Below are 25,392 nucleotides of genomic sequence, written 5' to 3' on the forward strand. Positions count from 1 at the left end.
GTGTGATGCGGGGTGTTCCGGCGATTCTTCGCGGCCACTTGGACCTGCGCAGTGGTCTGAGTTGGCCCATAGGGTAGTCGCGGCGACGGCAGGTTCATCCGTGGTTGTCGGATCGATCGAGGGTGTGGAATTCCGTGTGTTGGTTGATACTGGTGCGTTGGCTATGATAATTTTGGATTTCATAATAAAGGTTTTTGGGTTAGATCGCGTTTATTTATAAATGTGTCGTAACCCTCCATCACCCGACACGGCCAATCAGCAAAAAAGTGTCACGTTGACAAAAGACAAATAATTCACTACTTTAGCCCACCGGTGTGTTGAAGAGTGAATCCACATTTACAGTTTGAGTACGACGTTTCGCTGGTAAATACATCCAGCATCATCGGGCAATTCGCCAGAATGGTAAAGCCCTCGCTTGCTCCCGGTTTTATATAGAGCAGCAGGGTGACGTCATCACTTAACTCATATCAGGTGCAGTGATTAGAGGCGGAGGGGGGGGGGTATTGTAATTATATAATCGATTAGTAATCAGTCATTGGTTATGATTAGTAATGAGTTGTAGATTAGTAATTCTTTAAATCAAAATGTAATGTGTATTATTTAATAATACGCTTCCAGGCCGCACTAAGCCGGTAGCTGTCAGAGCGATTAAAGTTATTCTTGTTCCTCTCAATTTCAATGGATTCTCTAATTAGTCTTTGCCAGTAATAATTAGTTTTACACACCACTGCAACATTGTCAAAATCAATTGAGTGTCCTTGTTGACAAGCATGTTCTGCCACTGCCGACAGTTGTGTTTGAGATAATTTAATATTTCTCTGATGTTCTTTTAGTCTTACGCTGATGTTACGTCCCGTCTGCCCAATGTAGCAGCTGCCACATGAACAATTAATCCGATATACACCTTCTGTTGATAGTTTAGGTAATGCGTCTTTAGTGCAAGATACTAGTTTTTGAATTTTGTGTACTGTACCAAATCTTACTGTAATGTTTTGCTTTTGCAAAACACAGGCTAATTTGTCAGTTACACCTGAGATATATGGAATTTTTATTGTTTTAACAATCTGGTCGCTTTCAGCAGTATTGCTTTGCGATCGTGATTTGGCATTCAGTGCTCTGTTAATTTGAGCATTATTGTAGCCATTCTGTCGTAGTGCGTCTTTAACGTGTTTAATCTCTCTCACTAGACTCTCACCATCTGACACTGTTTTAGCCCGATGTATGAGCGTCTTGATAAGAGAGGATTTCTGAGCTGGATGATGATGTGATTCTGCATTCAGATAGGCATCAGTGTGCGTTTGCTTTCTGTAAACGCTGTGTGTTATTTTACCGTTTAGGCCATGTCCAAGCAAAATATCTAGGAATGGGAGTGTGTTATGCACAAAACCCGACCATCCAGTTCACCATGGAAATGGAGGTGAATAACACACTGCTGAAAGCGACCAGATTGCTAAAACAATAAAAATTCCATATATCTCAGGAGTAACTGACAAATTAGCCCGTGTTTTGCAAAAGCAAAACATTACAGTAAGATTTGGTACAGTACACAAAATTCAAAAACTAGTATCTTGCACTAAAGACGCATTACCTAAACTATCAACAGAAGGTGTATATCGGATTAATTGTTCATGTGGCAGCTGCTACATTGGGCAGACGGGACGTAACATCAGCGTAAGACTAAAAGAACATCAGAGAAATATTAAATTATCTTAAACACAACTGTCGGCAGTGGCAGAACATGCTTGTCAACAAGGACACTCAATTGATTTTGACAATGTTGCAGTGGTGTGTAAAACTAATTATTACTGGCAAAGACTAATTAGAGAATCCATTGAAATTGAGAGGAACAAGAATAACTTTAATCGCTCTGACAGCTACCGGCTTAGTGCGGCCTGGAAGCGTATTATTAAATAATACACATTACATTTTGATTTACACATTACATTTTGATTTAAAGAATTTGATTTAAAGAATTACTGAAATTTGAGGGCGCTTTGTTCCTCTCACACAGCTTAAAGGCCGTATCTGAACGTGGCTCTTTCACTCCAGCGCTGTCCTACCAGACAGTCTCGCCCCCTTCACCTGATGAAGGCCGCTTGTGTTGTGGCCGAAACGTCGTGAGAATATTATTGTGTTATTTTATTTTATCAATTTATTATTTTATTATCATTCTACGTGACTTTACCGAAAGAACCAAAGAAGATGAATCTACAACTCATTACTAATCATAACCAATGACTGATTACTAATCGATTATATAATTACAATACCCCCCCCCTCCGCCTCTAATCACTGCACCTGATATGAGTTAAGTGATGACGTCACCCTGCTGCTCTATATAAAACCGGGAGCAAGCGAGGGCTTTACCATTCTGGCGAATTGCCCGATGATGCTGGATGTATTTACCAGCGAAACGTCGTACTCAAACTGTAAATGTGGATTCACTCTTCAACACACCGGTGGGCTAAAGTAGTGAATTATTTGTCTTTTGTCAACGTGACACTTTTTTTGCTGATTGGCCGTGTCGGGTGGTGGAGGGTTACGACACATTTATAAATAAACGCGATCTAACCCAAAAACCTTTATTATGAATAATATTGGTCGCGAAAGCCTACGTGTTAAACTGAATTTTGGATTTGATTTATAATATACTGCCCGTACGATGCCGCCCCTTGAAACGTGTTTCTATCCCGTGTTTTGCCGCTAATGGTAGTTCGCTGGGCATATTGGGCAAATTCGTGCACAAATTTCGATTGGTGACATTAAATTGGCGGGGCCTATTTTGGTCTCTTCTTCCCTTGCCGTGCCGTGTTTGTTAGGCACTGACTTTCTCGCGAAAATGCCTATTAAGATCCTTGTAGATCAAGGTTGCATCGACCTCCTGTCGGGTCGACGGATGACGTTCTTGCCCACGACCTCACATCTGCGCACGGCAAATGCCTCTTTGCAGGCGTTCGTCGCTAGCACAGCCCGTATTCCGCCAGGGACACAAATGCTCGTGCCCTTGCGACTAAAGAAACCGCTAGCCCCGGACGCCTCGGTACATGGCATTTTGCTGGGACCTTCAAACACAGCTGCTAAAGGGTTGGATTTAGTGGCTGCACAGACCCTCATAGCAGCTGACAGGGAGCAGTTCTTGCAGGTTTTGAATGTCGGATTGTCTACAACCGTCATTCCGCAAGGAACTGTGCTTGCTCACGTGATCCCAGTGCCCCTGGGGACCGGAGTCATGGGACACATGCTTGATACGCCACAGGTTCCACCTCCTTCCGAATCAGATGAGGAATGATTGGACGCGCTCTGCGCAGACACAGGTGTTCTCTCTGGTTCGCAGTGAATTAAATTGCGCGCTCTTCTGCGAGAAATTTCTGATGTATTCAGTAAATCTAAATTTGATATTGGCTGCACCAAGCTGCTGCGTCACCACATTGATACTGGTGACGCTGCCTCAATTCGACAAACCCTGTTTCGGCTTAGCCCGGTGGAGAAGCAGCATGTTAAATCGGCTGTGGATGACATGCTGGAGGCTGATATCATTTCTCCTTCCACTAGTCCCTGGGGTGCTCCAATAGTGTTGGTTAAAAAAGAATGATGGCAGTCTTCGTTTTTGCGTTGATTTTCGGCGCCTAAATAAAATCTCGGTAGCTGACGCCTACCCTCTTCTTCGAATGGATGAGTCATTGGATGCCCTGGCAGGGGCGCACTATTTCTCCACTTTGGACCTTCTGTCGGGGTTTTGGCAGCTCCCCCTCAACGAAGCGTCAAAACCTAAGACTGCTTTTCGGACACCACAGGGCCTTTTTGAGTTTAATAGATTGCCCATGGGTCTCCACTCGGCCCCAGCGACGTTCCAGAGGCTCATGGAGCTGGTCCTCGCTGGGCTCCAGTGGGACTCATGTCTCATTTATCTTGATGTCATCGTCTTTAGCCGCACGCTCGGCGAACACATTGAGCGATTGCATGCTGTCTTCTTGAAAATGCGGGCCGCAAACTTAAAATTCAAGCTGCAGAAGTGTCACCTTCTGCATGAGTCTGTGCGCTATTTGGGCCACATAGTCAGCCGCTCGGAAATTTCTACCGACCCTGAAAAAAACAAATACGTTCGCCAATGGCCGACCCCTACATCTGCGGGCGATGTTCGCAGTTTTATTGGTTTTGCGTTGTATTACCGCCGTACCATTCGTGTTGGACACCGACGCTAGCAATACGTAGTAATAGGTTTTTACCCTTTTAGCAAATTCAACGACAGTGCATATCATTATCATAGTTGTTTCTTTTTCTTTTTGGTTGCATTTTTGACTGCTTGTGTTGTGGTTATTGCAAACATGATCCCTTGTATAAAGGTGTCAGTTTTTTTGTGCCAGCTAAAAGGGTAAAAACCTATTACTATATCTTGTTACTGGCAAAGGAGGTCTCATAATGTAAAGGCTTACCCCGAGCTCTCAATACTCTGATAGTGCGCTATTTTGAGTTGTACGCCTTATGGTGTCATCTGGTCCAACACCAGTGGAGACTAGGCTCTAAGAAAAGCCGTCTCGGTATGGACCAATCAAATTCAAGGACAGTACATATAATTATCAGAGTTGTTTCTTTTTGTTTGCATTTTTGACTGCTTGTGTTGTGGTTATTGCAAACATTATCCCTTGTATAAAGGTGTCAGTTTTTTGTGCCAGCTAAAAGGGTAAAAACCTATTACTATATCTTGTTACTGGCAAAGGAGGTCTCATAATGTAAAGGCTTACCCCGAGCTCTCAATACTCTGATAGTGCGCTGTTTTTTAGTTGTACGCCTTATGATGTCATCTGGTCCAACACCAGTGGAGACTAGGCTCTAAGAAAAGCCTTCTCGGGTGTGGACCAATCAAATTCAAGGACAGTGCATATCATTATCAGAGTTGTTTCTTTTTTTTGCATTTTTGACTGCTTGTGTTGTGGTTATTGCAAACATCATCCTTTGTATAAAGGTGTCAGTTTTTTGTGCCAGCTAAAAGGGTAAAAACCTATTACTAAATCCAAGCTCGTTGACCACTTGCGATTTAACCTCCGTAAGTTGGCCGAGGCACGGGAGGCTGCCATTGAAAATTCGGCTTCCCACCAGCGAGCGAATTTGAGACTGCATGACCCTCGGACGTCCACGCATCGGTAGGCACCGGGAGATAGGGCATGGCTTCACTGCCCCCTGGTGCCGGTGTCCACATCGGCAAAACTCCTCAGGCCATGGCGGGGTCCGGTAGAGGTGGTTGAGGTCCTGTGTCCCCAATATATAAAAATTCGCTGGGGACAGCGTCGCTGGTTCGTTCACCCTTCTCGGTTAAAACCCTTCATCGCGCCGCGCGCCCCTGCGACACACACACAACACGGGGGTTGAGTGTGCGACGCGTCCGACGAGCCAGGTGTTGCCCTGTTGGTGCCTAACCCACAGTGCAGGCGTGTCATTCCTCCTGCAGATGACACGGGAGTGACAGCTGCGTGCAAGCTGCGTTCGGCCTCGATGGACCATGGATCGTCAGGTGTCCCCGTGTAGATGCCTCAAGACCCACCTGACGCTCTTGTTCATCCTCCTGCTCCTCTTGTGCCGGCGACGAAGTCTACCATCCCCTACGATGGCCCCGCGAAACACACGCGCGCTAAATCTCGCCGGTTTTTATGATGCTTCTCTTGCTTGCTGACATGTTCCCGGTTCCTAATTGGTTTTGCTACACTCGCCGCCTACTCTATCGCGTTGTGTGTATGTTCGGTGTCATGACCGATTGCCTTGTATATACGTTGTGTTGTTAAGGGGGTATTTATATGGGGTTTTTTTCTCCTGTTCTTGTTCTTGTTGTTCGTGAGGCACACTCACATTTCTTCCATCGTTGATAATTTCAGAGTTTCAAATTGTTGCAGCCGGGACGGCTGGAGCTTCCGAAGGAGGGGGTGATGTAGAGGTGTTAACTACGCACTGTTCGGTAACCTGCATTGCCACTAGGCATCAAAGGGGCAGTGCAGCATTACCTCTGGATACATAACGGTTGGGGTCAGACGAGGTGAAGTGGATCGTAGCCACGGTTTGGTAAGAACCAATCAGACAGTTCCACGTGGGAATGTGGGATTGGTTACACCTGACCACAAACGGGTATAAGAAGGGTGACCGCACAGAGCACGGGGAGTTCTCTCCCTACACGAAGACCGAAGCCCGGGCTGAAGATAGCTAGGACCCTGGACCCAGCCTTCCAGCCCTTCTGAAGGCTAAGGCTCGGCATATCCAGTGGTCAAGACCCACCGGGCCAGCGGTGGGTCAGATAGCCTCCCCTAGGTCACAGCCGGAGGACTCTCAGATAGCGGTAGACGTGTAAGTCCCGCCAAGATAGAAGGCTGTACCTCCTTACGTATCAAAGAGACCTGTGTGTAGGTCACGCTAAAGTCCGGAGGCTGTACCTCCTTAGGGTATCGGGTGAGGGGACCGTATACCCCTCCGTGTGTTAAGGACTGTATAAGAAAAGAATTACAATAAACAGAGTGTGCCTCATAAGAAGTTTATTCGTCTTTATAAACACTACATACACGCAAATATAAATACAGACGCCTTTCAAGATTGCCAAGTCGCTTAGCCGAGTCAGAGGGGCAGGCGCACAGGGGCCCTGGTGCTGAGTATCCACGAACAATTGGAGGGGCGCTGCTCTGCTCGCAGGCTCAGCCCAGATTCCCCGCAGCCCTCCCCAGCGCTGAGCGCGCTCGCTCGTGGCCTCCGGAGCTCTCCGTGACGAGGGGGCCGCACCCGCTCTACTCCTCGGCGGCGCTCGATGTTGGGCATCACGTCACGGGGTCATCGCGGAGCGCGACGAGGCGTCAACCTCCCCCTTCACTTCATCTCCAGATCCACGGGTTTCATTTTCAAAATGGCAGATCGCGAATATTCTCGATTTTACCTTGAGACGGTCTCACCTATTCCTGGCAAAACCGCGCCGAATGGAGTGTGAACACAGTGTCACTGTGGCGTCACTGTGGCTGTGGGAGGTAGGGGAAGGGCCACTAAGATACGAGCCCTAATGAGCAGAAGGTGCTCTGACCGCTGAGCAAAATAAAAATCATTGCTGGAGGGACCCAACGGAACACACAAAAGGGAGACACATTTCTCGGACAATTATTAAGGTGGGCCAGGATCACATTCATTAAATATAGAGGTGAGCGTTTGAAAATGGCATTTGATAACGCAAAGCAACATACCTCTATGTAAACAGTGAACTTTTTCAATCAACGTGGACTGCTTATGATGGCATGTGCATTATAAAACTGGACCCTGACAAAACGAAACAAAAACTAAAGCACACAGAGAAGCAGGGAGAGAGTAATGATGGAAATGACACAGGGAACCAAAGATGGGAACTTGTAAATCAGAGAATTGAAAATGAGAGACTCATCTTGACTCCTGATGAAAAAATAAGAGGGCTTGGGCAGGAGACACCCCTAAAGGCGCGCGGGAGAGAGTGGGGACTGAGTGGTAGCCAACGTAGAGAACGCGCCCGAGAGTGGGACGACGTCACATTACAGTCTTGTGCAAGACTGTAATGGATGGTGATGGCATGTATACATCTTAATCCGGCAGTGTCTTTTTCATGCTGATGCTATAACATTAACTTGATGAAAGCGAGCTCTTTCCCAGGGTTGTGCCTCATGTTATTATGAGTGGCTGTGCTATTGGACGCACAAGTCGTGTGTTACCCCTTGTTCACCAAACCGTTGTTAACGACTCCATTACGACGTGATAGCTCTGCGTCATGTGCTGTGTCTCAGTGCTGTGCCGTATATGTGGCAGCTGTGTGCATCACCGTGGGATGTGCCATGTCACATTGGGATGTGCTGTGTCTCATTGCTATTCCGTCTCTTTGGGAGCTGTGTGAGTTACAGTGGGATGAGTCAGTTGAGTAGCATTATCTCTTCATCAGTTGGGTAATGCTGCGTGGAACTACTTGGCCTGTCTCTCCACATGAAGCTGCGGACCTTCTCAACCACAGTTATGCCCACATCTACGTCTGTTTGAGACATTCAGGCTGGCCTGCCTACGATCCATCTCTGGTTTAACCAGGTTGGACTGTGTGAGGAGCTCACGGACCCTTGAAAGATCTGGACACAGTCTGATCAGTGAGCTCCTCCGGCAGACAAGGCTGCGTTGGCAGGGTCACATAGCCCGCATGCCCAGCCATCGCATGCCCAAACAGCTATTATTTGGCCGGACAGAGGGGGATAAACAGACATGGCAAGGACAACAGAAGAAAGGGATGGGCTGATGTGGTACACGAGGATGTGGAGCTGATTGGAATTACAGAAGAGTGCTATCAGCGGTGTCAAGATTGGTCTCTGTGGATGAGGCTTGTGAAGGACGCTATTCAGCAGTTGGAGGCAGTCGCCCTTAAGCAATAGGGCAGAGGAGCAATGCTCAGAACAATGAGCGGAACGCTGGGCAGATAAAATGCTGCAATTTGGCACAGGAGAACAGGTGGTTCTGTGGTGCCACAGCAACGGAGCCACTCTGCCAGCGCTGCAATCCCCTCTCACCCTCCCACACGAACGCACGCACACCCCCACTAAACACACACATGCACCCACGTAGGGTCTCGTGGGGGGGTCACCTGGTACCCTGGGTTTTTACCAGAGGGGCCCCTCGTGGGGACGTCCCACGGTTTCCCAGTGCCAGGAGATTGGCCGACGCCCCCCGCCCCCCCCCCCACCCCCCCAGGCTGAATGGCATTGCGGCCCCGTGAATTAGCTTAAAATTGTATGGGCACGACGAGCTCACCGAACAAACCGCAGTAAGAACACACCCAGCACTGGGGAATAGGGCCTTGCGGGAGCAAAATACCCAGTAAGCAATGCGCGAGAGGAGGTGGGAGGGAAATTCCTGAGCTGACTAAAGCTAAACCTCAACCGGAGTCCGGGGGGGAGGACGGGTGCGCAAACAATGGGTGAAGGCACGCCGGCGGCACCGCGCCAGGTAGGAGGTGGGGCATCTGCCCTGCCCTCTGCCCTGCCCTATCGAAAGGTAGGCGCCCGATTGGCCGGCAGGGTAAGACCACGTGACCCTGGATTTTTGGATTCGGAAGAGACAAAGGAAGGGAAGGGAAAAACGTTAGTCAGTTCTCCTCGAGCGGTTCAGCAACCCGGTCGGACTCCTAGCTGCTCGCAGTGTCCGAGCGACGCGGGCGAATACTGCTACAACTCGACCCCAGGCAGAGACCTCTCGGACCCTCATCCCTCCGACTCCCACCGCATCCGTGAGACACCGTGAGTATGTCCGCGGGGTGAGAAGTAGCGTAAGGGTCCACCTAGGTTTTGAATAGGTTGGGCGCTGCTCGCTGAGAATTTTGCTCCGGGCCACGCAGGGTTTTTCTTCAGGTGCGCCATTAATAAACTTTAGCACAGAACACCGACACCGCGTGATTTCTGTGTGTGTGGGGAGAGCGTAGGTGTGGTGTGAGTACATGCGTACACGTGAAGCGCGCGTGTATTCAATCATAAACGATCGCTGACGTTCACGTGCGTGTTTACATAGCGCGTTTTACGCAGTGTGTTCACGTAGCGACCATAGCACTCGGCTGTGGAACACGCTAATATTATCGTCAACCCGGCCGTCGTTTTTTCCCGTGCCCGCGTGCGTGTTTGCACGGCGGATTTAAGCCGACCAAACAGGAGGTGGGGAGGGACGCGTGCATATTCATACGGCTATTTTTAGCGTGAGCAGTGGCGAGCAACCTGTGCAGGCACGTGCGAGCACGCAACCACCTCCGGACATTTGGGGTAGTGTACGTGGGGAGTGTGTGGGATAACTCCAGGCGTGGTGAGCAGCATGCATCTGCACGGGCACGCGCGTGCAAGTAGCCACTTCGGCATTAGTGGTGGTGTACGTGGGGAGTGTGTGGGATAACCCCAGTCGGTGGGGAGCCAGCCACTAGCCATGTCCCACAGAGAGGACGCTGGTGCGGGGAGGCCAATCACCTGATCGTCGGCAGTCCGGCGAAAAGGGGCGGAGGAGGAGGGAGGAGAGGAGGAGGGGGGCGTTAGCCCCCACAGTTCATTTGCCATCTCAGTCAGCCAACCCATGGCACCTGTGTCTGTCTCACGTGGCCCAAAGTGCATCTAGCATGGCAAAAGCACTGTGGTGATGTCACTGCCACTTAGTGACTAATGGCGGCGGTTGTTGTTGGTCTGTCTCAGTGCTATGTTGTCTCTGTGGAAGCTGAGTGTCACAGCGGGATGTGCTGTGTCTCAGTGCTATGCTGTCTTTGTGGAAGCTGTGAGTGTCAAATTGTCCCACCGATGTCCCGCAGCCAAATTCACCCAAACTCATCTCAAGCTGCCGACAGACTTGGAGCCACTGCTGTCGTCCTTCCCGGTTCCCTGTGGCTGCGCCTCCACACCCGCGGGGTGCACGCGGGGTGCACATGGGGTGCACGCGGGGTGCGCAGCCTTCAGCTGCACGGTCACCACCGAGGCGATTGGCAAGCAGGACCCACGGTCCAGTGCCAACACACACTGGGCACTGGTGACACGTCACGGAATGACAAAGTATTTCAAGACCCGCACGGTCACTAGGCATAAGAATGACCTTGCTGGGCACAAATAAAACGTGGCATTTTACCTTAACTTTGCTTTGTCTCTAAGCCGTCCGTAACATTTCTGGTTATTTGCCTTTTTATGAGCGTCATGTAAACAATGATGTAGTGTAGATATAGTTATGCCATTTTAGCATGTTCCCTTTATAGCAAACTAGACCAGAGCTGCCCAAACCTTGGCCCCAGCACAAACGAAATCTGGCCGGCCAACTCACTGACTGTGGCCACCCAAGTCGAAGAGAAGCAAGCGACCTGCGTCACAAGAAGAGCATCTGGAGGCATTGAGGCCCCCATGTGGGGCAGCGCGAGGGCCCTGCAGGGACACGGCGCGTGGAGTGCAGCTCAGTGGGGCTGCAGCCTCGCGCCTCGCCTCTCCAGCTTGTCCCCAGAGTCTCCTCTCTGTGCACCCCTCTCCTATTGCTCCCTCATTCGCATTGTCACCATAGGGCAATGAAACCAAATCCATTGTTGTACTGTACTGTGGTACATGCTCTATGATCCCTGCTTTCAATCTACAAATGGCTGTACATACTCTCTTGTCCACCTCCTGAACACAGCTCCATCCTCTGTCATAACTCGATTCTGTAAGCATTTTCTCTCTTATATCTCTTGTGAATACATCTCCTACCTCTATATTACGTCTTTTGCATGTTCTGCCCCTCTCTTTTTATGATTTCTGAATGTATTGTCTGCTTTTCATACATCTGCTGTGAATGCACATATCTTATCATTTCTGTTTAGAATACATCTGTGAATCTGATATCTCTCGATGTGCTCTTGTTTGCATCTGAACTGTAGTTATCTTCTGAATATGATATATCTCCTATCGCTCCTTTTATATATTCAGAATATAACTGTTATAAGATTTATGTAAAGATACCAAGTGAAAATAGGCTGATTTATACCATTAGCTACAAGACTGCACCACAATGCATCATTAGTTTGTATGCGTGACTGCTGATTGAGTTGACCTGGGCCCCAACTTGTAGAAGCAGTACTTTTGCCAATAAATATTGGTTTGTGAAACCCATTGACCGAGGGGCTGCAATATAAGTTACATTTTCTATGTAGAGAGAGATGGAACAGATGGCTATTTCTTACCACGTTGCTGCTCTGTGACCTACATGGGGGTCATACGTTACGGAGATGAAACGAAGGATGACGTTATTGTCAAGTGGCCTTCAGTACATTGTGTGGATAATACATGATGTGTATAATACATGTGTATTATACATTCTCTGTATAATACATTATGTGTATAATACATTGTGTAACATACATTATACGTATAACACAATGTATCATGATTAATAATTCATCTGTACTATTGTCATGACATCATGATCACTCATAACTCTTCTGCATATATCCTATCTCTCATATCCCTTCTCTCTCCCTCTCTGTATTTGCTTGTTGCATTGCTGTGCCCCACAGCTCTCTGCTCATTCGTCAACGCGGCCCTTGAGGCAACGTCGGGACACCCCTGGGGCTCGACGGCAGGGATGGACTTCCGCCTCGGTGGCTCTGGTCGGGCAGTCACCAACTTGGGGCGTTCACCTTCTTCTGCGTTGTGGTGACAATGCCACGAGAAGGGACGATGGCCGTGTTCGAGACGAAGGACAGCCAAGAGGGGGATCGCACCCTTCAGTACGTCCACATTGGAGATGGAGCGATGGAATCAACTCGCCTGCAAGTGCTGGATGGATTATTACAGTGCAGGACAGTGACAGAGAGTGATGGCTTGGGAAGGCCTTCACCCAGCGATGGATTGATCACCGCTGATGATGATGAGCCGTGGCGGCTTTTAGTCAGCAGCACTATCGGCTGTCCAGCTCAAGTGATGTCTTCTCCTTGGTAGTGCCTTTCATTGGTTAGGCACCGTACGTGGTTCACGCGTGAACACGGACCGCAGCTTCGAGAGACAGGCTTCGTTGCAACACTGGGAGCGACATCGGCGCGCGATTGATTCAGAGAAACGTTACAACGGCAGCTGCACCACAACACAGACCGCTGTGGCCTTCAGTGTGATCATTATCGTGCGCGTGTTTGAGTGACCGTGGGCGTCTGGGTTACACTGCCTGGTCTGAAGTTGACCTGCAAGGACTTTGCACCTCAGTACACAACCCACGGCGGCACACAGGCAGCCGCGTGTCACTGACGAGAACAGCGCCGAGGTCAGCCACAGAGGCTGCCTCCCAGTGCACGTCACTCTGTCTATGTCTCTACTACTCAGCTGACTTTGTCTGCAGTACGGTTGGCTATGTATGATTAGCATGGGTAGCTATGTACGGTTTGATAAAAGTTCAACATACATACATACATGCAGTAAGGCATGTGGGTGTTGTAACAAGCAGGAAATTATGACAATTTTTTATTGTTAAAGTCTTGTTCCATGACCATATTCTAGAAACAAGCAACTTGCATAGTAGCAGTGCACAGACAGCCCAATCTGTGCATCGGCTCTCACTCTCAGCTCCGCTGACTGCCCTGCCCACCTCCCTGGTGAGGCTGCCGGGCTGCCTACTCAGAGGGCAGCAGGGGCTCAGAGGGCAGATCTGAGGGTGCTTGATCTGGGATGCGCAATGAATGGGGAAGCACGGCCCACCCACACTCAGCAAGCAGCTGTGGCACATTCGGAATGGACCACTCTTTTAATTATTTCCTCGTGCAGCAAGGGAATAAAGTGTGGTTTTGTGAAAGTCCTTATGTGCTGTGCAGTACATCAATGCACTTGTACACCAGCATGTGATAACTGAGTTGGGCCTGTGGATGGCTGGCAGGGTTATTGATTAACCGGACTTGTACACCAGTCACGTGGTTAATGGCAACTCGGTTGATGATTGCTGTGTGTGACACCACGTGCTGTTGCATTTTACAGGTAAAGGACCCAAAGGTTGTTTTTGATCGTTATATAAATGTTCTAGACTTATTCTAGACTTCAAGCTTGGCTTTGAATTGCTAGTTTGTGATATATTCAATAGGAGGGGTTTTAGCACTGTGCACTGTAAAGGATGACGTACTGTAGTTAATACTTGTAATTCTCTAACCCTAATACTGTTTGTTCTATAATCATGCCCATGCACCCAGAGTATGACTACTTGCAATGCTATTACGAATAGAACACATGTACAATAGTAAGTTGTACAGTGGTGACAAGTAGTCCGTATACTGTACACATACAGTACAGATAATGGGTGTAAGATACGATATAAGTGGATGGTATAGATAGACATACAGCTTAGGTTTAAAGTAATATTCGAACAGTGAAGTCCAAGGGTTATTGTCAAGATAAAGATGGTTTATCAGTAGTATAATTGGGTTTAAGAGAGACTGTTATTTATTAACCGGACTTGTACACCAGTCAGGTGGTTAATTGCGACTCGGTTGAGGATTGCTGTGTGTGACACAACGTGCTGTTGCATTTTACAGATTTACCACAATAAATGTGTTTGCCCTCGATTTGGAGCACCTGCCCACCTCCTTCATTTCGAGTGTCCAACACAGCCCCTCATGACGAAGGGCTCCAACATCCCACTGCTGTTCATGGTAAACCAACAATTGATACTCGACAAATGTGAAGCAGTTCACAGAGAGCAATTGAGAGGCATCATAGGAGGCGACAGTGCTGGGGCACGCCTCGTGGTGTGGAGAGGCACCCAGCAGCAGCAGCACAGCGAGTGAGTGCATCGTCTGCAGCGCGTGGCTGCACTCACCCGCCTGCCTTGGTGGTGCAAGGTCGCCGCGCTCGGCACCAGGGGCCCGTGGCGCTCGTTGGCTCGGCTCACCACATCGCTCACCCGGTCGCACTCGTTCACCTCAACCGTGTAGACGCCACCGAAGGGCAGCAGCAGGAACACGCAGCCGGCCCTACGGCACACAGAGAGACGCGTGAGCAGCGTGCCACCGTGACGCACACAGAGATGGGAGCAGCGTCTCACCGGTACTCCCTTCCCCCACTCACTTTACCCACAGTGACCAGTGTGGTGAAGTATGGTCGCACAATCCCCATGACTGACACGGCATGTGGATTCCGTCATTCAGCTGCAGATTGGCAAAGTACGGTGCATGAGTGTTAATAAACCGGTGTCAATGGGCAATCTGAGCGCACAGCGCTTACAGCTTTTATACGACAGTCAACACGAGAGAGAACCCCGTGTCGAGACGCCTTCCTGTTGCCTTCATCTCCAATTCTACATCCTTTGTGGGACTCAGTCTTTATAAAGGGCCACCGCAGTTGACCTTCCAATTGACAATTGTTTCAGCAACCATCGAGTGATGATGGGCCGAGGTATGTGAGCTGGCTGCTGCAGTGCCACCTAGCCCAACATAAGCTACCAGGTAATAATTCATATTCACTACAATGGCTGATGTATTCACTTCATTATTATCGCATCAGACACACAGAGGAATGATGGGCTGCGTCAACCGTCATCGAGCACAGAGAGACGCCCATGGCTGAGCCAATGAGAAGGACTGCTGTGAATTTTATTTGTGCTTATTGAAGGGCTAGGGGGCTGAACTTTGCCACACATTCAGTCAAAACTACGCTTATAAAGTGTTTGTGTCGACTACCTGCTGTGACATATAGATCACGAGCAGGGACACTGACGAAGAGGATGGAACAAAAGGTCTAACATGCTCACAAGTGTTTTATTTTACCAGGTAAGCCCCACTGAGCTATGTAGCTCTTTTTCAGAAGTGACCTGGCCACGAATGATATCTCAACAAAGTGGCTTATCAGGTGGAAATTTATAGCAACCAACCCTGCAACGCATGTTTCTAAATGTGGAGGGAAAAGCGGAGGACCCGGAGAAAAATCCACGTGACCATGGGGAGAGCGTGCAAAATCCAAATATACAGGCGTTAGCATTGGGATCGAACCCACGACCTCCAGGCAAGGTAGTTAACATCTCACCACCAAATTCAAGGGCTTTGGTTTTTTGAAGTTCTATAATATAGCTGCATACAAGAGGGGCCTGAATTGGGCTGTTTGACCAACTCGTCTAATGAGAGTTTTAGTCTTTGGGAGGAAACCGGAGTAGACAGAGAAAACACTGAAATACAAGGGGATAATTCTCAGAGCTTCGCACAGATGGATTCAAAACAGTTTACTTGATTTGCTATCTCCTCGCCCCCATGCAGCTCGGACAATTTGTGAGTTTCACAAGCGTGCGTGATCCACCAACCCTCGCCTCCAAAGCCACGGATCTCAGACGTGCGCCAATAACTCTTTGTGTCCCAGCACTCGCTGACCACAAACCACCAACTTGGCTGCTGGCTGGCTGCCATGCTTATCGCTTGCGAGCAGCAAAGTGCTTGCTCAGTAATGTTACTTGGCTATTTAACATAGCCACATTCACTCAAATAGCTTCATTAATTATGAATGTCCTGCATGAAGTCAAAGACAAACATTTCAGAGTATCTACATGTACCCGTAATGAAACTGGCAACATGAGTTCGACTCCTAGCCATGATCAACGTCAGTGGTGATGTCTGGACTGGTCCTGCGTAAACATGCATCAACCCACACTGACCACGGCGGTAAAGAAAGTTCAAACAGCCGCCATGACCGGCACAACGTGGGGAGGCCTTCATCCAGCAGCAGTGACAAAGGGCCGTCTATTACCACCGCCACCACTACATATACTACGTGCACCGCAGTAAACTGCACGGTGCAGTGCTGGGGGCTGATTGACGTTAAAGAGATGATGCCTCTATGGACAGCCTGTCCCGTGGGGTTTATCGGCGTGTAGCCGATTGTTCATCACTGTGCGGGGTTTGGCGACTCTCTCCGACGTCTCCCCCACCGAGGGGATCCGCATGCCACTTCTCTGCGATGTGAACCGGGCCCCGTGTCCCCGGCGGCAGCGCGTCCGCGTAACCCGTGTCGGATTGCGATGATGCCCTGTGCCCTCGCCTTACCGTGGCTCGTGCCGCGCCGCGTCTGACATCATCCCTGCGTCGACACCCGCGCCGGCGAGCTCCATCTCCACTACAGAGCGAGGTGGCGGGGGGGTCCACATGGCCACGTGCCGCCTGCGAGACGAGCGGTGGCACGCGCAAGAAGTCGTCCCTGGAGAAGCCCCTTGGAGCCAAAGTGATACCTGAAATGAAGACTGGCGCTGCTGATAAATTGCTGTCATGCATGGTAAGTCATGCTATGTATGTTGAACGTCTTTCGCGCTGTACGTAGCCAACCGTGCTAATCGAAGGTGCGGGGGAAGGACAACAAACTATACACAAAACACAGTTCTAAAGAAATGAGTTTTCAATCTAAATGTAAAAGTCACATCTCCAGCGACTTACTAATATCGGAAGAGCGTTCCAGAATGCCGCAGAAGCACATCTGAAAGCGCGCGTTTCCCAGAGAGGAAATGACTCGGGCACCTGATGCAGGGCTCTCGTGAACACAACGCCTTTAATCCGTCTCTGCTAACTATGGGTCTGCAGATATTGACATCTTCAGGGCAGGCATCCTGATGGCTGAGTCGCACTTCTCACAATGTTCGTTTGGCTGTTCCCCATGCAACACTGAGCGGGGCACGGTGGGGCACGCTTGTAACCACACGGAGCGTGGGAGGAGGCCAGGGTTGGTGCATTACGGAAATAATTATTAAACTCCCAAAACCCCTGCGCCGTAAGAGATAGTGCAGCAAATGGGTTCATGAACCAATCCGTGCAGACCTGCGAGTGTTACCGGCTGTATGCGTTGGGGTCACTCGGGGTGTTTCGAAGCCAAACCACTCCCAAGAAGGGAATTTTCCAATCACCCTATGCAGGACTCTCCTGAAAAAATAATCTTGAGACTCAACTTTTCATGGACAAAGTATATTATTTATTGTTGTCTTTTCATGTCCTAACAGTCAGTAGCTTAGGCCTATAAGACAATGTTAGAATGCACTGTATATTCTGTTGGAAAACACCATGTGTAATAACACAATGCTATATTACAATGCACTGTATAATCTGTTAGAATACACCATGTGTAATAACACAATGCTGTATTAGAATACACTGTATAATCTGTTAGAAAACACTGTGCAATAACACAATGCTATATTACAATACACTGAATAAACTGTTAGAAAACACCATGTGTAATAACACAATGCTATATCACAATACACTGTATAATCCGTTAGACAACACCATGTGTAATAACACAATGCTATATTACAATACACTGTATAATGTTAGACAACACCATGTGTAATAACACAATGCTATATTACAATACACTCTATAATCTGTTAGACAACACCATGTGTAATAACACAATGCTATATTACAATACACTGTATAATCTGTTAGAAAACACCATGTCCATTAGCACAATGGTATCTTACAATACACTCTATAATCTGTTAGACAACACCATGTGTAATAACACAATGCTATATTACAATACACTGTATAATCTGTTAGAAAATACCATGTGCATTAGCACAATGCTATATTACAATACACTGTAAAATGTTAGACAACACCATGTGTAATAACACAATGCTATATTACAATACACTCTATAATCTGTTAGAAAATACCATGTGTAATAACACATTGCTATATTACAATACACTCTATAATCTGTTAGACAACACCATGTGTAATAACACAATGCTATATTACAATACACTCTATAATCTGTTAGACAACACCATGTGTAATAACACAATGCTATATTACAATACACTCTATAATCTGTTAGACAACACCATGTGTAATAACACATTGCTATATTACAATACACTCTATAATCTGTTAGACAACACCATGTGTAATAACACATTGCTATATTACAATACACTCTATAATCTGTTAGACAACACCATGTGTAATAACACAATGCTATATTACAATACACTCTATAATCTGTTAGACAACACCATGTGTAATAACACAATGCTATATTACAATACACTCTATAATCTGTTAGACAACACCATGTGTAATAACACATTGCTATATTACAATACACTCTATAATCTGTTAGACAACACCATGTGTAATAACACAATGCTATATTACAATACACTCTATAATCTGTTAGACAACACCATGTGTAATAACACAATGCTATATTACAATACACTCTATAATCTGTTAGACAACACCATGTGTAATAACACAATGCTATATTACAATACACTCTATAATCTGTTAGACAACACTATGTGTAATAACACATTGCTATATTACAATACACTCTATAATCTGTTAGACAACACCATGTGTAATAACACATTGCTATATTACAATACACTCTATAATCTGTTAGACAACACCATGTGTAATAACACAATGCTATATTACAATACACTCTATAATCTGTTAGACAACACCATGTGTAATAACACAATGCTGTATTACAATACACTCTATAATCTGTTAGACAACACCATGTGTAATAACACATTGCTATATTACAATACACTCTATAATCTGTTAGACAACACCATGTGTAATAACACAATGCTATATTACAATACACTCTATAATCTGTTAGACAACACCATGTGTAATAACACAATGCTATATTACAATACACTCTATAATCTGTTAGACAACACCATGTGTAATAACACAATGCTATATTACAATACACTCTATAATCTGTTAGACAACACCATGTGTAATAACACAATGCTATATTACAATACACTCTATAATCTGTTAGACAACACCATGTGTAATAACACATTGCTATATTACAATACACTCTATAATCTGTTAGACAACACCATGTGTAATAACACAATGCTATATTACAATACACTCTATAATCTGTTAGACAACACCATGTGTAATAACACAATGCTATATTACAATACACTCTATAATCTGTTAGACAACACCATGTGTAATAACACATTGCTATATTGCAATACACTCTATAATCTGTTAGACAACACCATGTGTAATAACACAATGCTATATTACAATACACTCTATAATCTGTTAGACAACACCATGTGTAATAACACAATGCTATATTACAATACACTCTATAATCTGTTAGACAACACCATGTGTAATAACACATTGCTATATTACAATACACTCTATAATCTGTTAGACAACACCATGTGTAATAACACAATGCTATATTACAATACACTCTATAATCTGTTAGACAACACCATGTGTAATAACACAATGCTATATTACAATACACTCTATAATCTGTTAGACAACACCATGTGTAATAACACAATGCTATATTACAATACACTCTATAATCTGTTAGACAACATCATGTGTAATAACACAATGCTATATTACAATACACTCTATAATCTGTTAGACAACACCATGTGTAATAACACAATGCTATATTACAATACACTCTATAATCTGTTAGACAACACCATGTGTAATAACACATTGCTATATTACAATACACTCTATAATCTGTTAGACAACACCATGTGTAATAACACAATGCTATATTACAATACACTCTATAATCTGTTAGACAACACCATGTGTAATAACACAATGCTATATTACAATACACACTCTATAATCTGTTAGACAACACCATGTGTAATAACATATTGCTATATTACAATACACTCTATAATCTGTTAGACAACACCATGTGTAATAACACAATGCTATATTACAATACACTCTATAATCTGTTAGACAACACCATGTGTAATAACACATTGCTATATTACAATACACTCTATAATCTGTTAGACAACACCATGTGTAATAACACATTGCTATATTACAATACACTCTATAATCTGTTAGACAACACCATGTGTAATAACACAATGCTATATTACAATACACTCTATAATCTGTTAGACAACACCATGTGTAATAACACAATGCTATATTACAATACACTCTATAATCTGTTAGACAACACCATGTGTAATAACATATTGCTATATTACAATACACTCTATAATCTGTTAGACAACACCATGTGTAATAACACAATGCTATATTACAATACACTCTATAATCTGTTAGACAACACCATGTGTAATAACACAATGCTATATTACAATACACTCTATAATCTGTTAGACAACACCATGTGTAATAACACATTGCTATATTACAATACACTCTATAATCTGTTAGACAACACCATGTGTAATAACACATTGCTATATTACAATACACTCTATAATCTGTTAGACAACACCATGTGTAATAACACATTGCTATATTACAATACACTCTATAATCTGTTAGACAACACCATGTGTAATAACACAATGCTATATTACAATACACTCTATAATCTGTTAGACAACACCATGTGTAATAACACAATCCTATATTACAATACACTCTATAATCTGTTAGACAACACCATGTGTAATAACACAATGCTATATTACAATACACTCTATAATCTGTTAGACAACACCATGTGTAATAACACAATCCTATATTACAATACACTCTATAATCTGTTAGACAACACCATGTGTAATAACACAATGCTATATTACAATACACTCTATAATCTGTTAGACAACACCATGTGTAATAACACAATCCTATATTACAATACACTCTATAATCTGTTAGACAACACCATGTGTAATAACACAATGCTATATTACAATACACTCTATAATCTGTTAGACAACACCATGTGTAATAACACAATGCTATATTACAATACACTCTATAATCTTCCCCTGCACTGCCGTGAACTTTACGGCAGAAGTCGCGAGGCTCGACCCCCACACTCAGCGCCTCTCCGCGCAAGTGCCTAGACCGCGGCAAGGTAAAAGGTATAAACAACGAGCCTACCTTTACCCTACCTTACCACAATACAATCACTCTACCCTTACCTTTCACCCTTACCCCATACAAATTACCCGATTCACAGGGTAATTACTGGGGTACTACACATGAAAAAGGTTTGTAACAGGAAAATGCTAGGTAGAGCGTTTATTCACATAGAATGATAGAATACTCTCAATTATTTCAATTTTAAATGGAGGCCACGGACTACGCCACGCCACTTCATGCTACCTTTACCTTACCCCTTGGCATAGTCGATACCTTTACCCTTTTACCCGGTAAAAGGGGTAAATTGCCTTACCTTGCCGAGGCGGCAGTGCCAGCGTCGCGACCGTCCGCAACAAGCGACGCCTCGCGCGAGTTCTTAGCTCAGCTGACAGCCCGGCGGGGTTGGGGACTGCCGCCCCTGAAGCAGCCCACGAGGCGTGCGCAGTGCGATGTGGCTGCTGCTGCTACTGCCTTGTAGGGCCCAGCCGTGGGAAGGAGATGAGCCGCGAGGCTGCCGTAGTCGGCACCGCGCCCCGCGTCTGTGGCGGTGCGCGCCTCTCCAGGAAGCCGCTCGGCGCGCCGCGCGGTCGCCGTCTCCGATTGCGCAACAGCGCCGGGCAGCAGCGGCCCGCGCCTCACGGCGTGGGAGGGAGAGAGGGAGGGGGCTGCCCCTGTAGAGCCGTCACGCAGTCACTGCAGAGGCTCAGACACGACGTGCAGCAGCAGATGGCGCGTTTGTTTGGTGCATGCAAACGAACCTCCAGGACGGCCTGCGATGCGAACCTCCGCACCGATCCACCTTGTTAATCCCTGTGTAGTGCCTATTTATACACGGGTACTCCCTTGCTATTCACTGTCTACGCGTTGCTAATCCCTGTGTAGTGCCTATTTATACACGGGCACTGCCTTGCTAGTCACTGTCTACGCGTTGATAATCCCTGTGTAGTGTCTATAAAGACGAATGTTTCTCCTTGCTAGTCACTGTGTACTTTTAAATACTGTAGCTGTATAGTGTCTATGTAGTTACGTGTAATCGCATGATTATCGCTGTGTACGCCTTGTTAATACCTGTGGAGTTTCGATGTAGATGCGTTTGCTCCTTTGCTACTTACGAGCTGTCTACTCCTGGTTAATCCCCGTGTAATTATTATCATTAAATAATAAGATTGCATGCATACGGTGCTACACATTGCATGGGTGTGAGAAGCGTGGTGCTTGACAGGGTGGCTTTTTTGCGAGAGTCCTCAACTCACCAATGGGCGGTTGAGAGTCCTCATCCGGGTCAGGTGTTGCCTCATCACCCTCCAAGGTCGATAAAATCGCTATCACGTGGTAGAAAGCCAACAGTGGTCGTCTTTGGATAGACTATGGCCATGGTAATGATGTGGGATTCCCGCTGCTGCTGCTACTCACAGTTGCTGTTGTAGAGGAGCAGCACTTAGATTCAACAAGAAGACCCCGACTATTTAGTTTCAATTTGTGCTTTCGTGTTATTGCATGCACACAGAAGCTTCAGTTGGACCCAAACAATAATTGCAAGTGACCGCACAACTTATCTATATGAGGTCACTTGCCACGGAGTGAGCTTAGATACAGTAGACATTAATTCCTGTCTTTGCCCAGCTACAATTGACCAAGTAAAGGGCATTGGTGTAATGCGGACATTTTGAGATGTTTAAACCTGTGGCAAGGTTCACATTTCCCATGTCTGATTATGAGATTTATTTTCCTTTGCAGTACGTTTTGTCAGTCCATGCTACCGGCTTCCATATCCGATCCCTCACCTTGTAAGACCAGACTTAGGGCAACATACTGCAGGTGGCAGCATTGTCCTTTACAGCCGCGTGATTGATGGCTTGCGTGATGACTACTTTCATGACTCAATTTTTTTTATAATTATTTATTCACGTAAACATTTACAGTCTCAGCCTGCTCCTGTACCACGACAAAACAATGGTAGGAGACAGGAAACAGAGCTACAAGGCAGGACTAGAGCACCAGAGCTGGACCATGTCAGACAGTCACCAAGCTAAAGTGATTATTCTAATTTCAAGATGGGTCATCAGTCATGCATGATCACTGCTGGATGAAGGCCTCCCTAATCCGTGACCATCTCTCATTGTCTTTCAATGCAACAATCCATTTAGGTCCTGCACACAATCCAACATCCTTGCTCCATCTCCACGATGGACGTTTTCCCATGCATTTTCCAGCCAGCATCTTTTCCACTGATTTGTCCTGCCCAATCCACGCTATGTTCTTATATTCTCGAATACACATGGCCCTCTTCCTGTCTCTTCATTCATTATTTTTAAATGCCTATCTCCATGCTTTCTCAATTTTCAGCATGAGATCAAATCTTCAATAACTGCCCTAGGTATTCAAACTCGAATGGGTTTTTCAGATGTATTCCTCTGTTTACCTAAATTGTACAAACTGAGTTCAGGAAAGGTTTCTCTCCCATCGATCACATACATACTATTGATTAGATTCTGGGACAGAATACTTATCGTCAAATACATTATTAAAATGGAACGTAAGTCAAATGAATTACGAAAATAACCAAATACATATTGAACAGGCACGCTATCATCAATGGATTAAGGCGGATGCCTAAGAATTTGCAGATAAACCGCGTTATGGATTAACTCGAGATGGCAACATCACAGCAATGAATACATCGTCTTTAGCACGGTATGCCCACTCAAACTTTACAACGTTCATATAAAAAGTGCACTTGCCACATACACTGAACGCGTCACACATTTAACAACTCATTTAAAGTAAACCCACTTAAACGTTTGTCACAAGGACATTAGGTGGAGAGGTAATAACGCGACATCACGAGATGAGGAAATGTTCGTGGTCTCCTTGGTGTTGCATGTGGACTGTGGTGGGCCCCTATCCTCACCCCTCTCACGTGTATCTGTAATAAACCGTATGCTGAACGGGGATGTGTGCTGAGAAAACGAGTTGTGTTCCAGCACCAGGTGCACGACTGACTGTGAACACATTATGGGGCCAATAACCTGAGAGACCTTATATTAAAAGTTCTCAACTTATCTCTCACAGCACATCCAAAGTTACCTGGTTGTCAATTCATGTTGAGATCACATCGCAGACTAGTCCTTGCCCATAACTCTATTATTATTTCCCATGCAACGGCCCAAATTGTCTAAAATATATAAGGAAGTATGTTAAAGGCTAGACTAAAGGGATTGTCATACACAAGGAAATAAACATTGCAATGTATATATTTGGGTGAAAATGTATTTATTTTAAATGTTATTGGTAAATAAAATGAGCAGAAGCACAATCTTTTTCTACAATATTCTTCCAGACTATGATACAGACGCAAAATTACAAATATTTGTTCAATCACCAAAGGTCAAAACTCTCCCTGTGCCGCCGGATCCCTTGAGCACCGTAAAGAACCTCAAATAGGATCCCAAGCTCCTCTCTTCCCCTGGAACTTCTAAAATTTCCCCAATCTCCAGAAGCCTTGCCACTTCTCTTATCAAGGCTTGCTTCCTGATGAATCCAGGACTCTGCCCACACGGTGCATGGTACTTGCCCTATGAATTATAGAACATGTCCTCACTTCATGGGCCCCAGAACCCAGATTTAACTAGCAGCCCCAACCTCTTTTGGAGGTGACCGTCTGTACGTCCCTCACAGCCAGCCAGCCAGCAAAACTTGTATTCTTACATAGAACCATATCTCTCTCCACCGTTCAGGTGCCTTCTCTGTACTGTAATCCACAATGTATCTAGATTTCTCACGTTGTCTCTGTCTATCAGCTTCTCTCTTCCCCTGCCCCCTCTTCTACCACTCCCTCAATTATTTTCCTCCCTCCACTGTCTCACCCACTTCCCTCCCCGCTCTCTTTATCCTACCTTTCTCACTCTTCCTCACCTCTCATCGTCGCTCTTCTCATTCTCACCTCTCCAATTCCCATCTCAATGTCTCTTTCCTCTCCCTAATCCTCACTCCCACTGCTTGTTGCTTTGCCTCTCTTTCCGTTTCACGCCCTT

The 25,392-nt window shown here is 45.9% G+C and overlaps 1 protein-coding gene across 4 annotated transcripts in view; it reads right to left on the minus strand.

Moving 5' to 3' along the window:
• The window catches only part of LOC116940787 (sterile alpha motif domain-containing protein 9-like), a 41,709-nt gene extending 19,010 nt beyond the window's left edge, over positions 1–22,699 (minus strand). The window contains exons 1-4 of one of the 4 annotated variants that reach the window (XR_012930319.1): positions 21,672–22,699; positions 16,511–16,692; positions 14,302–14,455; positions 6,501–9,058 (exon numbers count right to left, since the gene is read on the minus strand). Coding sequence is in view for 3 of the 4 variants with exons in the window: in XM_076054217.1 (XP_075910332.1) it covers positions 14,302–14,455; positions 16,511–16,731 (375 nt within the window). In the remaining variant the exon portion in view is untranslated. Of the gene's footprint in view, positions 1–6,500; positions 9,059–14,301; positions 14,456–16,510; positions 17,556–21,671 lie in introns of those variants that run through there. The other 3 variants (XM_032951110.2, XM_032951023.2, XM_076054217.1) reach the window with 3 other exon arrangements.
• Between the last annotated feature and the right edge of the window lie 2,693 nt (positions 22,700–25,392).

This window comes from Petromyzon marinus, chromosome 1 (genome assembly GCF_048934315.1).
Source record: "Petromyzon marinus isolate PM22_M1 ecotype Great Lakes invasive population chromosome 1, UKy_Petmar_22M1.pri1.0, whole genome shotgun sequence".
Taxonomy (NCBI): Eukaryota; Metazoa; Chordata; class Hyperoartia; order Petromyzontiformes; family Petromyzontidae; genus Petromyzon; species Petromyzon marinus.